The sequence below is a fragment of the Ipomoea triloba genome, chromosome 6, assembly GCF_003576645.1.
Source record: "Ipomoea triloba cultivar NCNSP0323 chromosome 6, ASM357664v1".
Lineage (NCBI taxonomy): Eukaryota > Viridiplantae > Streptophyta > Magnoliopsida > Solanales > Convolvulaceae > Ipomoea > Ipomoea triloba.
The window spans coordinates 25,551,304-25,568,113 of NC_044921.1; the positions used below are offsets into that span (position 1 = coordinate 25,551,304).

The window sequence follows — 16,810 nt, forward strand, 5'->3', positions numbered from 1 at the left end:
TTTTTTTTTTTTTTTTTTTTTTTTTTTTTTTTTTTTTTTGAAAGGGATATATATGTTAGTTGAATATCTAATAATTCTCTCCATTTTTTGTTTTTTTTTTCTTTTTTAGAATTTTTTTTGTGAAACAGAATATATCTTATAGTTATATTAATGTTACGGACTAGAATAGTTTATTTTTAGTATTATAAAATCTTTGCATAATTTGAGTTTTCATGATTATCATTAATTAACTGCTAATATTTTTTGATAAAAGAAAACTGCTAATAATTTGCTTTTGAATCAAACTAAACATTTATTTGCAGTAAAGTAGGCCGGATATTATTCATGCTTCAACATGAATGATATAAACATGGCACATTGTTTTTGCTTTTGTTGTTTTTTTCAACATAAAACTAATGTTTTGCATGTGGAATTCCGGATCCAATGTTTAAATAAACAAACATGAAACAATTTATTAATGTAGGCCTGTTAATGAACTAAACAACTTGTTCGTGTTCGTAAACAACTTGTTCGTGTTCGTTTATTAAGCGTTCATTGTTAACATTCTTGAACACGTTTATTAATGCTTAATAATCAAACACATGCACATGTATGTTCATGATCACAATTCGTTCATAAACAAAAAATAATCTATGTTCATAAACAATAACCAAACAAACAACACAACCATTCACCCTCTTGTATGGAATCGATATAGCCACTGGCCAACACTTAGCCCCTTAATAGCTTAATGGGTTGCGCCGATGCGAATGTTGTCCCTTAAGAGCGGCCGAAAGCTCAAACCTCCAAACATTATCACTACAAAATCAAACGAGCCTATACAATTGTTCATACTCGATTTGTTTACGAAAATTTGTTCATTTATGTAACCAATAGTGGATAGATTATGAATATTCTTGTCCAACACTATCTTAGTTGAACACATAATACATGTGTAGGATTTACTTTTTATGTGTAATTTGTGGCTTGCAAATGAACGGAATTTATTCATTACACACTTTCAATCAGTGACTACGAGTTTCTTTCGTCATCCAATCATCCAAAAAAACATTATCATTTATTTATCATTAATATACATTGTTGCCTAATAATTAGTCTCCTGCATTAAAAAGGGGAAATAGTCTCGGATTGGACACCCAAGCCTCAACGCTAATTAATATGCGCTGAGCTGTCGGTTCACCTTTTCCGTTATTTCAGCGACACGAGTATCTCTTACAGGATTTAGGCCCCATTCCCAATTCTGATCGAGGTCCATTCTTACTGGATTCTCATACTTTTATTTCTGGAATGGCGAGATTGAGAGAATGGAGAGCGGGAATGGCTCTGCTGATGATCGTCGGGAGGCTAACCTGCGCTAAACACTCTCACTGCGCCGTTCCCCGCCCTCTGCTGCTCAAAGTATTCGGCTAAGGACTCGATTTTGGGCCTCCCGGATTCTACATGTTCCATAGATGAAATCAAATCTTCATGCTCCACCGTTGTAATCGAGGTGCACAAATTTATGCAAGTAAAATTTGTATTTTTTTTTTAAATATAATTTATTATAGCAATTTGATCATGCATTTCATTATTTACAGTAATTTTCTGATTTGTTACTCCTTTTAGGCCCTATTTGGTAAATAGTTATGCTAACTGATTGGGTTAAAAGGTATAATTAGTTGATAATATTAGCTGGTCGTAGAAAGATGTTTGATATAATATTAGTTATGAGTCTCTGTTTGGTATAATTTTTTTTCTCGAAAAGCTAATTGAAAAAGTTGATTTGAGCAGTTTTTTTTTATTTAATTTAATTTTAGCATTTGAAGTTACAAAAAGCTAATTAACCAAACAAATTATATTGATTTTTTTAATTAAGTCATACAGTTAGTGGTCAAATAAGCTAAAATTGGCTTAAACATGGCCTTAGTATTTTTACTTGTTGGGAAATTAGTTGAAAAGGTTTATATCTTTGGTTTTGATGTAAGTGATGCTCTTATTGTTATGAATAAATGGTGGGGTTGCTTATATGTATGGTGAAGGGAGATGAGAAATCATTGCAGAGGGCACTGGATGTGGTTCATAGGAGATCGCATGATTATGTTGCTTTGCTGTTCTACGCTTCTTGGTGCCCTTTTTCCAGGAAGTTTAAACCAATATTTTCTGTTGTATCTTCATTGTTTCCCTGGGTTCCTCATTTTGCAATTGAAGAATCAGCCATTAAACCGAGGTCTGAGCAGCAGTAATTATTTATACTATAATCATTCTGCGTTTATGTGTTGACAATCAGGAATTTGACTACTTTCAGTACCCTCTCAAAATATGGAGTCAGTGGGTTCCCTACTTTGTTCCTTGTGAATTCTACAATCCGTTTTCGTTATCATGGCTCCCGGAGTCTTGATTCTTTGGTTGATTTCTATGGTCTTTTAGGTAAGATTTTTTTTTGAAACCCAAGACTTTTATCCATTGCTCGTAATAAATTGAAGGATGTGTAAAAGTTTAATTTGACAGAGAGATTACATTTACATTTATACATGCTACGCTCAACAAAGCTGCTATAAAAGTTTAATTTGACAGTCAGATTACACATTTACATATATATATATATATGATATATGATCAGCAAAGCTGCTGTGGTACAGATGTAATGTAATTCATTGACTATGGAGGAACAGCTTCATATTCTGTTTTTTCATTTTGTTGACCTCTGATCTTGTCCAGTTATTGCATGATAGCCAGAATGTTGAGTGTTCTTACTATGTTTGTAATTCTTTCTGGAGAAATAGGTGTCGAGACAGCATCAAAGGATAACATATCTCTGGACAAAATTAGATGTTCCTCAAATAACCGCAGGGATGGTGGTAGTGAGCAGGAAAGCTGCCCGTTCTCCTGGTCAAGATCACCTGAGAACTTTCTTCGGCAGGAGACATATTTGGCCTTGGCAACTGCATTCGTTCTTATGAGGTTGCTTTACGTCGTTTTCCCAGCTGTGTGCAGGTTTTCTCGAGCCTCCAGGAAATGCATTTTAAATCTGAGGACAAGAAGCTTGTGGGAATACCCTCAGCTTTGCCCAAGCCGAGCAGTACAGTTGTTTAATTCTTTGAAGGAACCATGTAAGAGAAGTAATCTGCAGGAAGGAGCTATGAATGCCAAGGCATGGGCATCCAAGTCTTTGGCTTCTGTTTCAATAGGAGATGCAAGCTCAAGTCGGGCGGTAGCAGCAGTAAGTTCTACTCACTGATTAATTTGATGGCTAAATCTAAACAACATATTTTCTTTAGAAATGTTCAGCCTACCCTTCAATGGGATTTTGTGTTGCATACTTGTATATCAGTTCTTTTATACACCATTAAAAGAATAATGCCATTGTATGTATTTATGTATCATGTATGTATCATTTAGCATTTTAGCTAATAACTTTTGATTTTAGATTTATGTTCACTCTTTATCTCTCTCTCTCACAACAACAATATCCATGTAGAGTAACAACTAACATGAAATGTGTATATATGTATTCAAAGAAATATAATTATGTTGGCTTGGATATCTCTGACTCTGAGACTGCAGAGTTAACCATTTGATTAGTGCTTCAAAAGATTGGGTGCTTTCTGTCTTTTTTCTGGCATAACCCAAACCATTCACTTGCTTTGAAGGTTTTAATCTGCTTTTAACATAATGCAATCAGGCAAGAATGACAGAAATGAAACTTTGGTAAGTGCCTGCAATGTTTTTGCTTTAAAGTTAGCAAAAATGGAATTGTATGCCAAGATTGACCCAGTGCGAACGAGGATCAGTCTGAGTATGGTACAGGCTTTAAGGTGTCTCTCACAATTAGAGTCTGTTCAGGACGCATCGTGATTTAAAAAAAAAAAAAAATTACAGCAGAATTGCAGATTGCTGGATGATTTGATTTGGTAAATTACCTTAACAAACAGGTGGCAACAGAGGTTAAGCCTCGCAGAATAGTAAACTATACTAAAAATACCTTATGAAATGAGTTTAATCGAAAATTTATCGATAAAAATTATACTCATAAATTTTAAGTACAAGAAATCTTTTAAAAAATCATATTTTTATGGTCTATTTGAACTTTGATGTGTTCATTGTGTTGTGTACTGTGCTATGTGTACACGTGGTTGGACACCAACCTTGGAGGAGTGGATAGGCTGTGTTTGGTTGAAAATATCGAATATCAAATATTCCCACTTTTTCTAGAGCTTTTCATATTAAATTGCATCTAATTTTGTTAGACTGAACTGTCATAATTTCATTAAATGCATGTCTCTAAGCTAAAAATATCCCAAAAAATTGTAATCAAGAACCACACTTTTTAATATCTTCATTAATGTGAAATTAAACTGAATTTAACTTGAATTTTATTTACAAAATTTGAATTTTGCTTAAACAAAAGCTTCCATTCCTTCACAATTACACTTTTAAAATACTTTAAATTTATTCTCGCACCCCTCGGTTCTTTATTTTTATTTTTGCAATAATCATTCCATACCGAAAATGTTAGTTGTTTACAAGTGAGGGTAAACGATTTGGTTAAGCGTTCCACACTCGGAAGATACTGTAACAATTCATTGTTAATCACACTATTGTTGAACATATAATACATAAACATAAATATACAATTCAGCTATCGGGTTAGACTTTTAGTTAAGACGGAACACCTCATCTAATTTAGTATCAGAACTGATCCCATACACAAGGTTAAATCTCAACATCCCTCGAGAGATTATGATCTGCGTGTTGCTTAGAGCCCGTCAAAGCTTTAACTTTAACACCCTAATTGGCTAAAAAAAAACTCACAAATGCAAGCAAGTTGAATGTTGCCACAACAAATTGTGTGTCATGTCCACATAGCTGTATGGATAATGTACACAAAAAACAACTAAGAACAGACATGGCAAGCACACATAGTTCTTCATCAAACGTTAACTTCCAGTTTGGTTGAAACACATGTACAGCAGTCAAAACATTGTTCCCCTATATCTATGATACCCCATGATTGTATGATAGAGAAGATCACATAATAACATATGCAATCAAGCCAAAAATGAAGAGGCACAAACCTGAGTTTATTACAGGAACTCCCAGAGCCAACTTGATGATTATTTGGCCTTATAGAATGTGTATACTATGCAGTAGAACCCCTACGATATGATACAACAGGAACCAGAAACATGAAAAAGAATCACCTGATCCAATCCAATCCAACCCGCTAATATACACACAAATTGACTGTTTTGATCAGGTTAGACTTAGTAGTACAGTACATGATCGATCCACTGCGTGAGTACGTGCAGATTCATTGTCTGAATGACCTTGTTAACCCCCGATATCTTGATTCTCCAATTCCTGGATTTTTGTCGTGTCACGAGTAAACAATCACCTGCTATCAAGTTCAAAAGAACCTAAAGATTACTAATGCTCGAGGGAACTACAAATGCTGCAGAAAAAATAAGTCCTGTGGTGTTAAATGCAGTTCAGCGATATAGATTCTATGCATCATTGTATTGTGTATGTATATATCAGATGTGTTCGTTCAGAGATATGGAAGTATCAGGTTTTTTTTTTTTAGTACTACTGACTCTATTACAATGCAGTATCTGTTCATAAGTATCAGGTTTTTAGTTTCAATGAAATTCAGTATGTGTTAGAATGATTTGATATACCAGAAGTTCTTTACTAATCTTGAAATGATTTTGACAGTTAAAGATTCATAGTTTACTTACCCTGTCTGGGGCAACCGTTGCCAGTTCATTAGCTGATGTGGCTGTTGATGCCTTTGCAAATAAGATGTACTGGTGGTGCCAATGGCGTTGTTGTTGTCATCGCCCGCAAATTGATCCGAGTAATTTGTGCTCGAGGGGGACCATACTGGGACAACGCCCCGACTGCTGTTGGAAGAATCAGCTGTGGAGTCTTCAGAATTCCTTCTGCGTATATTAGGTTGTGGCGGGTTGTTGGTGTTGATGTTGATGTTTCGAACTGCTTGCATGACGGTTTGGCCTCTCGTGTTGTTCCTCATTTGGGCTTCAGTTGTGGGCACTTCGGCTCTGCTATCCACGCTCGGGTTTCTGAGATCCATCGAGCTCTCTTCGTCCCTCAAAAAGGAAGTAATGCTGGGAACCATCTGATCCTCATCAGCCCGGATAGTGGCAGGATTGTTGTTTCTAACGGGCTCATGGTTCGTCTCCATTTGCATGTCTTGAGGGAATGCGATTAAGTCGGTAGAGTCCCCGTGTCCTTCCTCCATACCATTCTCGATTGCAGCTCTCGAAGCTGCCTTGAGCTGCCACATCTGTGCAAGGGCGTCTTGTAGCCTCGCTTTTGCTGCATCAATTCCAACAATCGGAAGAGGATAGTTGGATCCTAGCTCAATACCAGCTGCTTGAAGAACAGATTCCGGGGCGTTCCAGGGATGGTGAATCCACTCGGTTGGAAGTCGAACGAGTTCAGGAAGCCACCGACGTACATACTCCCCATTCGGGTCGAATTTGTAGCCTTCAAACTGGAAAAAAAAAAAGACATGAAATCATGGCATTCAGATGTGTTCTCCTTAGAGCTTGCACATTTTCCTCAATATGAAAGCACAATCTAATGCATCATTTAGGATAACTATTTTTTTTTTCTTTCGGGTGACGAGGGAAACTCGAAACCGCTATCGAGGGCGTGGGTAAATCTCGTCTTGTGGCCCTAGCCAGAGGACCAGAAGGAGGTAATCCAGCCTAGGTTGCCCACCAGCTCAAACCAAGAAGGCCACTACGGCAAGAATCTAAACGTGCAATATGTAAATTCATAAGTTTATACCTGAGGATTATCAATGCGGTCTAATTCACGGCCATCGGGTAGGGTGCCGGAGATGTATTGCCAACCGAGAGCATCACTCTCGAGATCTGCATCTAGTAGAGTATCCCAAAAGTACTTCATTCCCCATCTCCATGGAAGCTGCAAAACCTTGACAAAGAAACTAGATACCACAAGGCGTATCCGATCATGTAGCCAGCCGGTTGCCCAGAGTTCTCGCATACCAGCATCCACGAGAGGGTAACCGGTTCTGCCTTGCCTCCACGCCTTAAAGTAGGCCTCATTAATTACCCACGGGAAGTACTTTAGATGACCAAGGAGGGGCCTTTCGTGGCTGTATGGATGGTTAAAGCTCATATATCTCGAATACTCTCTGAGCCCGATGGATTTGAGGAACAGATTCACACTCTCTTCGCCCGCTATGTTCCCTTCGTTGGCCCACAGAACTTGCTTCATTCGAACCAGATGGAATGCTTTCCGAACACTCACTTCCCCAAAATGTAAATGCGGGGAAAGAAATGAGGTCGTTGCACTATCAGCCTTCCTGCGGTTCTGTGAGTACTCGAGCAATGCCCCATTTATAAAAGCTGTTAATGCCTTATCAGCATTCCTCCACCCGGGCGACCATGCCCGAGCAAGAAGTGCATTGCTTCCTTTCTCCAATTCATCTTCAAATACTAAGTTTACCGAAGGACATCGAGACACATCACCTAGAATAGAAGACACAACAATATAACGTTTTAGAATAAATCCCATCCCGGGCACAATATTTCCTCAGCCTCAGCCTCAGCTACAACGATTGTTGCTTTCGTGAAAAAAACAATCACGCTAGCTATACTGAATCACTAGACCTGCTTTATCTTTTCTCAATTCACATCTTACACGAGATTTCAGCATTCGGATGGACTAACAAAGTCAGCTAGCTAAAAGAAAACGCACCAGAAACGATCCTTTTAGGCGGGAGAAGTGGAGCCTCGGGATCATAAGGCATGCTAAGGCATCTATCCCAAAAAGCATTGAAGGTTGTGAAAGGGTGACCTTCATCATCCACAACTTCCCACGGCTCATACAGCAAATCAGCATTGAAGGACCGCACAGTCACGCCTTGAGCCGTTAAAATTTCCTTTGCACGATGATCCCTAACAAGCGACAAGGGGTCTAACATAAAACAGAACAACGTTAATTACCCCGATTAGCTTCATATACAGTCTATGAAAAGGCTCGTGCATACATAACTATACAATTGTAAAGGAACCACCATCTCCTTGATTCAATTTTCAGTGCCCTTTACAAATTACAAACCAGTTTATAGGAGATTCAAAATGGTAACAGACAGAATCCATAAACACAGCAAATCTGCAGCCAGAAAGTACTAAAAAAAGCACAAATTTTGGACATGCTAAGGTTGCTATTTACAATCAGAACAGGAAGTGGCAAGCTGCAAATTCCCAGTGTCCTTTACAAATTACAAACCAGTTTATAGGAAGATTCAAAATGGTAAAAGACAGAATCCAGAAATACAGCAAATCTGCAGCCAAAAAGTACTCCAAAAACACAAATTCTGACATCCTAAGGTTGCAATTTAGCACCAGAAAACCCCCATGTTCTGATGACAGATCAATGTGAACCAATCAATAGATTACATTACCTAAACCTAGGGAATCTAGATGACAAAAAGGAACCATCTTTGATATATTCAACAAAGATGAAGAATCCCAAAAATACAAAAGAAATAATCCAGAAACTCAGAAAGCACAAAGAGAACTTGAAAAAAGCAGAAAGAGATGATCCAAGGGAACTGACCATATAAGTGGTTGAAGAAGAGGTGAGAGGCCCCAGTAGACTTGATAACCTCAAGCAGAGAAGAAACACTATCAGTAGATCTCTTTGTGATTAGGGTAGTGCCCAGACTCCTGAGAGAAGAATCCAGATGAGCCAAACTCTGCTTAAGCCACCATCTTGAAACCCTGCCAGGATAATAGTGCCCTTCTTCCTCAGGAGCCCAGATAAAGAGTGCTATGATTGCCCCAGCCCTCACCCCTGCAGCCAAAGCAGGGTTATCTTCCACTCTCAGATCCCTCCTAAACCACACTATACTGCATCCACCACTTGACATCTCTCAAGAACTTCAAAACCCTAAAATCCCAGAAAAAGAAGAACAACAAAAACACTTCCTCCTACCTACAACACACCATGCCAGTGTGTCTTTCTTGGCCAGAGGATGTATTGTGTATGTAATTACGGGTGTAAATCTTATCCTGTCCAAGCCTCAATCTTGGTTTGACCAATAGATGAATAATTCCAGACCATAAATAACAATAAAGATAATTTTCTTTTTTAGATAAATTTTGTAATAAAGCAAGGATCTTTAACTTGTCTACACATATATGTCTTGGGAATTTTTAAATGAAAATTAGTCCTTTCTGCTATTTATCAACTTTATAGTATACCCATTACCCAACACCATATATATATATATAATATTATAAAATGTTTTTTTAAACATGTGTTATAGTAACTTAAATTAATTCTCCCAATTATTAGGGGAATCTTTGATTTTCTTGAAATTACCACTGGCACAATTTGCAGCCAAGAAGACCTTTAGGAGAGAGAAAGGCTGAAAGGGACAAAGATAGGTTGGTTGGTTAAGGTTAGTGGGGAGTAGCAAGAAAACTGCTGGGCAAATTGCAGCCACACCTTTTTTTTTTTCAAAAAAAAATTCTTAAAATATGAAATTCTTTATTTTAATTTTTATATTTTCTCAACTTACCTTAAATCTTAAATCTCCAAAATCTTTTTCTAAAAAAGGTAAATAACTTTTTTTTTGATAACTCACATTTTGGGCTTCGACTACTCTTAAAACCCATAAAACCGCCTCAAGTTCATGAAAACATAAATCGAGTCAATCTAGTTTCAAAAATTAACATCAAATTATACACTTTTCCATGTCAACTAGTGGCAGAAATTAATTAAACTCCCACCATATTACTTTGAGTAAGTTTTAAATGAAGTTTTTTATCCACTAGAACAATGATCACGGAGCCTGAGATTTATCCAATTGGAGAAAATCAAAGAATTCCCAGCTAGGTGGATGGTTGTGGCTTCTCTAGTCCTCTCTCTTTGACAAGTTGGAAGGTCTGTAGCAGGTTCAAATTTGTATTTTAAATTACTGCCAGAAACGTGTAATTTGCACGTACGGATTGCACAGAATCTTTATTTGTATGAATTATTGCAAGTTGAGAGCTATTCCTTTTAACTTACACTACATCATATGAAAGGAACTTGACAACAAAAATTAATCAACTTTTTTGCTCATTAAATTATCAAAGGAAATCTTGTTGATACATGATAATGGAAAAGAAATGCACCTTAGCATCAAATAATACAATAAATATTAAATATCATTACTTTGCACTTCTTAAAAAGTCTGTCCATACATGAACATAAAGAAAATGAATGATAATTTTGTAAGACGAAGTTGACAGGATCCAAACCTAAGTTAAAAAGAGATGTGACTTACCACCACGTTCTACACTAAATGTCATTAATTACTTATCAAAAAAAAGTATGTTCATAAATGAATTCAAAGAAGATGAATAATATAGCTTTGTAAGTCAGTGATTTTTATTTTGTTTTTTTTTTAATACTTAGAAACACATAATGGTACATGACTTGAATTGACGCAGTGCTACACCTGTAGTGTTAAATGTTAAGAGAGTGTGAATGCTAGTCGAGCAAAGATAAAAACACAGATGCCAACCCACATGCAGTGTCATCCAATCAATAACGAAGTTCTCTTACTACCACGTGCACTATACACTAAAAGAGAGGGCGAATGCTAGCTAGTCGAGGAAAGATAAAAACACAGGTGCCAACCCACGTGCGATGTCATCCAATTAATAACGAAGTTCTCTTACTACCACATGCACTATACACTAACCCCATTACTTATCAAAAAGTTTGTCCATACATAAATATAAAAGGACCCCAACCCGGAAGTTGCCCCTGTCTACCATTGACATAGGGTTTGGTAAATCAGTTGAGAGGTCCAGTTAATCACAATATGTCACATTGATAAGAATCAAACTGTGATTATTAACCAAGTACATCTATTAAGTCAATCAATTAAATTATGCCTCATAACATCCATACACGAATATAAAGAAGATAAACAATACCTTCCCAAGTCGATAATTCAAACTTCTAAGCGTCTTTATCTGTAGCAGAATTTGTCACTGTCTGAGTTGTAAAAAGGGCAATTTTAAGCATTTTGAGAGCTAGGGTGCACTATGTTTGAAGTGAATCTGATTCTGAACTATGGGCTACCAAATGTTGTGCAATGCAAAAGTGATCAAGTTGGGAATGTGGTGTGAAAGGTGAGGAGGAGGGAGACAGGCAGCATGGGTAAACTTTATTGAGTGGGGGTTTAGATGACTCTTTGGATTTATGTGAAGTGGGGCTTTCTTGCTTCCTATATATATATATATATATATATATGTATATATAATTTTTTTTCTGAGTAATATTGACTCTGTTATAATACAGTATCTGTTCGTAACTACTTTTTCAACCTACTGAAGCATAAAGAGTTAATATTGCCTTAGCTCGAACCCATCCCTTCCATATAGGAGTACAATCGGGTGCCACTAGACCACGAGGTCTTGACATATAATTTCTTTTATTGATAAGAAGTAATTGAAAATCCTGAATTACTAACTCAATGGTGTATATTGAGTAAATTCTGTTATGTGATTCTAATCGGACAAAAGATTATAACAAGGTAAATAAATTTAAGTTGTCTATAATTGATCAGTTCAAATTAAAAAAAAAATAATACGTATAAATAGTCGAACTTGAAACAGTGCGGCCGCGGGGCTTCCTTGCTTTCTTCATATTTTATTTCAATGGGGAAGGCTTAGATTCCGATAATGGGTTACTGTTTAACACTGATGTGTGAATTTATGAAGCAGACATTACGCATATATTTTGTGGGTTGTACTTAAGGCACCTTCCATAGGATAATCTTGGCAACATATTTGCCACATAATCCCACATTATTTCACTTCTTAACCTGTTATTATTATATTCCATATTTGTAGATATTTAGTTATCCTAGAGTTTTGATAGCATTATATATGATCGGGGTAAATTGTAAATAGGATGAATTGTAAAATGTATTTTAATAGTTTAGAAGTTTCCAAAATGATTGTACGCGGATATTCACAAATCATATGAGCCAAATTCCATACCTCTTAAATCATTATATTGTGAATCATAATCTAAAACGACGTTGTTGTAAGGTAGCACGATTAACAATCTTTTTTACTCTTCATCCCACACTAGAATCATGATCAACCCAATGGGGTAGCTCAAGTGGCAAATGAGCTCTCTTTGTGGGAAGAATTCAGAATTCTGGGAGAACTCGGGTTCAATTCCCACAAGTGATGATTCCCCCTGAGCCAGCTTCCGTGTCTACTGGAGCGAGTATGAGTGTACCTGGACTGTTAAATAGACAAAGAAAGAACCCCGATCGAACCTGGTTAGGGGGCATATTTAACTAGTAGGCAAAAGGGTCAAATAGGCCCATGTACTACCATTGATTGTTCATCTAGCACCATGAACTAAAATATGGTCCATCTAGGTCATTATACTCTTAATAATTTTTCGTCTAGAATTTTCATATATCGATTTTAATGGAATCTCATTGTTGAACGACATTGAATAGCCCGCTATATATAACAACTTTGATTTGTACCATATTTCTTTGCAAGAAATCATTTTCTTCATTAATGAAATAGGGTAGAAATCATCCAAAACATCCACATAAATAACATGTCATCATTGTTTCTAATTTTATTTTTCCATGTCATCAAATTAGATGGGTAACTTGTTAGAAATAGACTAAAAATGCTAGACGAAAAATTATTAAGAGTATAATGGCCTAGATGGACCATATTTTAATTCATGGTGCTAGATGAACAATCAATGGTAGTACATGGGCCTATTTGACCCTTTTGCCTAACTAGTATTATATTAAGTAGTTGTGGGTTCGAGTGCCTTTTAGGCTTTACAAGCAATACCATTAGAAAATGTGCGTATAAAATAATTTGAAGAATAAAAATACTTTTTCCATTGTCAACAAATAATATAAGAAAATAGAGGGTCTGTTTTTTCTTTTTAAAACTAGTTGGAAGCAAGGTATTTCAATTCATTCCTATTTATGGTTGGGTAGGTTGCAAGGTGTATTTCATTCCTTCACCGTGAGGTTTCCTCCAAATGGGAGGATAGTTCATGTGACAATACTTCAAAAAGACTTGAAAACAGGGTCCACTTTGATATTTGATGGAAAAGTAGTGTGTTCTTATACACTCAATTGAATGCACATATAGAATATAGTTGTTGAAATTGTGATTTTTTACTTAAACACATTAGTTATGTCACAAAATATTTGCATACGTATTTGTATGTAATTGATTTGAATGGAAATGACATTTTTTTGATGAGAAAATCAACATCAATTCATGAATAGACGAAATATTTGTTAAAGTTTGATTTAGTGAATAAATTTGTACTGAAATCGTAAATTATCTATTTTTTCAATATTTTTTACGGTAATTGATATTTTTCGTCTGAATGTTTCATTCAATATTTTCCTATATGGAGTTGCAAAGGTTAATTTAATTCTACCAATAAAGATTAGTGTAATTGAGTTGATGTTAATTAACATTAATGATGAGTGCATTATATTATCCCATGAAGAGTTGAAGACTAATATAAGGTGACAAGAAGGGAATGAATGGGGTTGGAGCAACATAAGAGGATAGGTGAGATGGCAGCGCATGTGGGCATGGCCCCACAGCCCGTATCGATGAGACTGCCTCGTTTGTCCGGTAACCGGTGACCGGCGGCCCCTTTCGTTTTTTCTTCTTTCTATACTATGTACTGCCGGTTGAGTGAATAATGAAGGTAATGTATTGAGAAGTACAAATAGTGGATACAGTCCTACACTGCTACCATTAGGCATCTTGTCTAGTGTCTACAACCTTCTATCTGTTTGTGGAATTATGCTACCATTTTCAGCCTTCTTGTTATATATATATATAACCTAAGTTTCAACTATTTCTTAAACCCTATGAACCTGTCTCTCGAATCCCATGAAGAGATAAATCGAGCATGTTTAGCTTCGAACCCCACACCAAAAAGACCAAATTGATACCCTATTGTTAATTTGTTATTGGAAGAGCGTTTCAAGAGTTCTCACAATAGCCAATGAGTTGTACCTGACACCATAAGATTTTCTTAAAACATGACAAGTAAAATTAAATACAGCACCAGAGCAGTAAAACATATTCTGTTGTGTTATAGTAGCAATAGTTATACTATGAATTCGGGTCCACCTTATACAAGGTGGGCCCATCACAAGTTACATACTGCATGGGCTTTTGCTTTTCATATTAGGCTATAATTACTTTGGGATGGCCAGATCATGGCAAAAAGGCATCAATTGGATGGCCCATATGGCCATATGGCCACAACCTTCCTCTCTATTGTCTCATGGCTACCGACAATGGGGAGCCTATTGGAATGAGCTCATGTCGAATGAGATCAAAAGTTCATCTTACACAAGCTTTTGAAGCAAAAATAAAAATAATGAAGTTACAGTCTTGAAGAAATTAGACATTGGCTTTCAAAAAAAAGAGACATTGTAAAACTAAATGATTTCTATCCCTATAATAATCCTATATGGAAGAATATATTAGTGTACTGTAACATGATATCTATCAACCCTGTATCACCAATGGATGCTACAAAGAAAGGATGTCCTACTTGGATTTGAATGGGAAGCATCTGACCCATCAAAAGCCTTTCTGTGACTTCTTGAAATGCATGATATCCGTCACCTCCTTTTCTTGCGAGGAGTTGTCTCGTATGGAGGGAGGGGCACGCCAAACACCCAATCAAGAACATTTAAGTACTTGGATCGGAAGACATCCCGTTCTATAGCATAACAATGCATTATAATTGCTGTTGAAATGCTGAAAACCACGACATCAGCTCTCTTTAGATTCTTAGTCTGAGGCAAGTACCCAACGTCAGCCATTGTAGTGAAGAAGCTTTCAATGGCCCGTGCCAAGCAATAGAGCGAGATCTCTATCCGCCTGCTCTTCTTCTCAATTCCTAACGCCAAACCGGTAGGAAACTGCCAAAGAATACAAATGATAAACAAACGGCTAACAAATGTATTTATTATTTTTAATTAAAGGACCATGTAGGTAAGATTTCTTTTTCTTGTTTAATACCGTCCCCACTGCCACCATAGGTACATTACATCTCTTTAAAAGCCTGAAAAGAATGCAGGTCCAGAACCTAGAAGAAATCAATGAATCTTAATTAGTCCAAAGAAATCCATATGTATTTCTAGGCAATTTCATAATGCAAGTGAATGGAAACAGAGATCCCACCTAATTCAACTTTTCTTCAAGCTAAGCTTCATTAAGAGTCAATAGGGTAGATAATGTAGTTTTTCATGTCAGTTCAGAAAGACTAAGGTTTGGCATTATAGGTATATTTTTACCCCCCAAAAAATGCATTTATACTCAAGAAAAAGTGTATATAAATATTGAGGTAAACTATGGACGTAAATCAGCGTCCGTATATTCTTCAAAGAGTTTTGGAACAATCAGCATGGGCGCACAACTTGGGTTTTCTTTGGAATGTAGTGGTTGTTCTATTAGTTGTTTTACTACATGAAATAACATTATTGTGAAGGCATTTTGCCATGTCCTGTTGGTGGTAGTAAGTGAAAAACAAGAATCAAAAGAAATATCATAAAATAAAAATTGGGAAATTGGGACAATTGGAAGTCATGTGAAATCAATATATCAAATGACGTGTTTATAAAAATGCAGAGTATCTCCATATCCACATGAAAATTTAGAAATCCTATCTGATAAGTGTGTCTGGGACACCTTGCTCACTCTAAAACAAAATCATTGAATCTTTGAAGCAAAAATGAAGTAAAACAAATAAGCTTCATGTGAATAAGTAAAAAGAAAACAATGTTAGGACATAACTTGTCAAATTAATTGCTTACCATGCAGAAGCACAATACACTGAGAGAAACAAACTAGATCTTGCCGTCCCAAAAAGACCCTTCCATAAAATTGTTTGATGTCTGCAAGGATATGAACATAAAAAATTTAAAACCACAATATAAGAACCTGAAAAACTTGATAGGTTATGGTCAGATGGAGATCAAGGTTAGAACAGAAAAGTTCATTTCAGTGAAAGCTTGAAGATGTCTCAGAGGAACATTATAAGCATGCATAAAGAAAATTATAAAAAATAAGAGATCAAAGAAGCATTTTTCTATCTTGTTCAGCAAATTTTACAATTCAGCATAAAATGAACAAAAAGCAGAAACATAATCCATTAGCCAACTCTTCGTAGTATGTGATTATGGCTTAGCTTATTGCACCAACAGCAACTTTCCGATTTCTGACTGAGAATTGAAAATTCATTCTACTATAGCCAAGACTGTTTCACTGATAGCATATGTATGCTCAGAAATAGCATAATAACCTAATGACACAGTGTCATTGGACTAGCCACCACAATAAATTCCCCTTCTACAGAGCAAACTTTCAATAGACCACATACAAATCAATATAATAAAACACAAATTAGGGGAAGATGGGAAATCACAAACTGTAAAGAAAACCACAAAAATAAGTACCGTTTCAAGAGGCCTTGCCGATGCACTATCAGTGCAGGGATTAAGTAAACTGGTAGGTAGACAGGTAATGCTCTCTTATAGGCTTGAATTAGGAATGTTACAAAATGTGCACCACATGCTTGGTTTCCATGTATCATCTGCATAAAGATGAATTTCTCACGTATCTGTAATACACATAAGCATGGTTGAAAAAATCGCTAGGCGCTCCTCAAGCGCCTAGGTGGCGATTAATCGGAGCCTAGTCCCTGTGTATTTTTTTTTATTTTTTTTTTAAAAAAAATT

General features: G+C 36.2%; 3 protein-coding genes across 4 annotated transcripts in view; 1 reads left to right on the plus strand and 2 right to left on the minus strand.

The window, feature by feature from the left end:
* Positions 1-1,348: 1,348 nt before the first annotated feature.
* LOC116021978 (5'-adenylylsulfate reductase-like 4) lies at positions 1,349-3,417 on the plus strand (the record flags this gene model as incomplete). The annotated part of the gene is made up of 4 exons (XM_031262514.1): positions 1,349-1,489; positions 2,019-2,206; positions 2,285-2,406; positions 2,763-3,417. Coding segments are annotated over 4 exons (906 nt in total), but the record flags the coding sequence as incomplete, so codon positions are not given.
* A 1,469-nt stretch (positions 3,418-4,886) lies between these two features.
* LOC116022189 (cryptochrome-1-like) lies at positions 4,887-9,089 on the minus strand. 2 transcript variants are annotated; one of them, XM_031262790.1, is made up of 5 exons: positions 8,596-9,089; positions 7,732-7,950; positions 6,796-7,502; positions 5,718-6,496; positions 4,887-5,377 (listed from the first exon to the last, which is right to left on the minus strand). In XM_031262790.1, exons 1-5 carry the CDS (start codon positions 8,906-8,908, stop codon positions 5,371-5,373), a joined length of 2,025 nt encoding a protein of 674 aa, XP_031118650.1. In that variant the 5' UTR covers positions 8,909-9,089; the 3' UTR covers positions 4,887-5,370. The 2 variants fall into 2 exon arrangements, with proteins under 2 accessions (XP_031118650.1, XP_031118651.1); XM_031262791.1 differs by having other exon boundaries at positions 4,887-5,374; positions 8,596-9,088.
* A 5,303-nt stretch (positions 9,090-14,392) lies between these two features.
* The window catches only part of LOC116023309, a 5,039-nt gene continuing 2,621 nt past the window's right edge, over positions 14,393-16,810 (minus strand). Inside the window, exons 5-8 of the mRNA XM_031264299.1 lie at positions 16,529-16,665; positions 15,887-15,967; positions 15,093-15,159; positions 14,393-14,992 (exon numbers count right to left, since the gene is read on the minus strand). Of these exons, the coding sequence (XP_031120159.1) occupies positions 14,690-14,992; positions 15,093-15,159; positions 15,887-15,967; positions 16,529-16,665 (588 nt within the window). The 3' untranslated portion in view covers positions 14,393-14,689. The remainder of the gene's footprint in view (positions 14,993-15,092; positions 15,160-15,886; positions 15,968-16,528; positions 16,666-16,810) is intronic.

Coding starts and splice junctions, on each gene's coding strand:
- LOC116022189 (XM_031262790.1), bottom strand. CDS start 8,908: ATGTCAAGTGGTGGATGCAGTATAGTGTGGTTTAGGAGGGATCTGAGA. Junction 7,503..7,731: donor GCCTAAAAGGATCGTTTCTG/GTGCGTTTTCTT, acceptor CTTCTATTCTAG/GTGATGTGTCTCGATGTCCT. Junction 6,497..6,795: donor ACCGCATTGATAATCCTCAG/GTATAAACTTAT, acceptor TTTTTTTTCCAG/TTTGAAGGCTACAAATTCGA.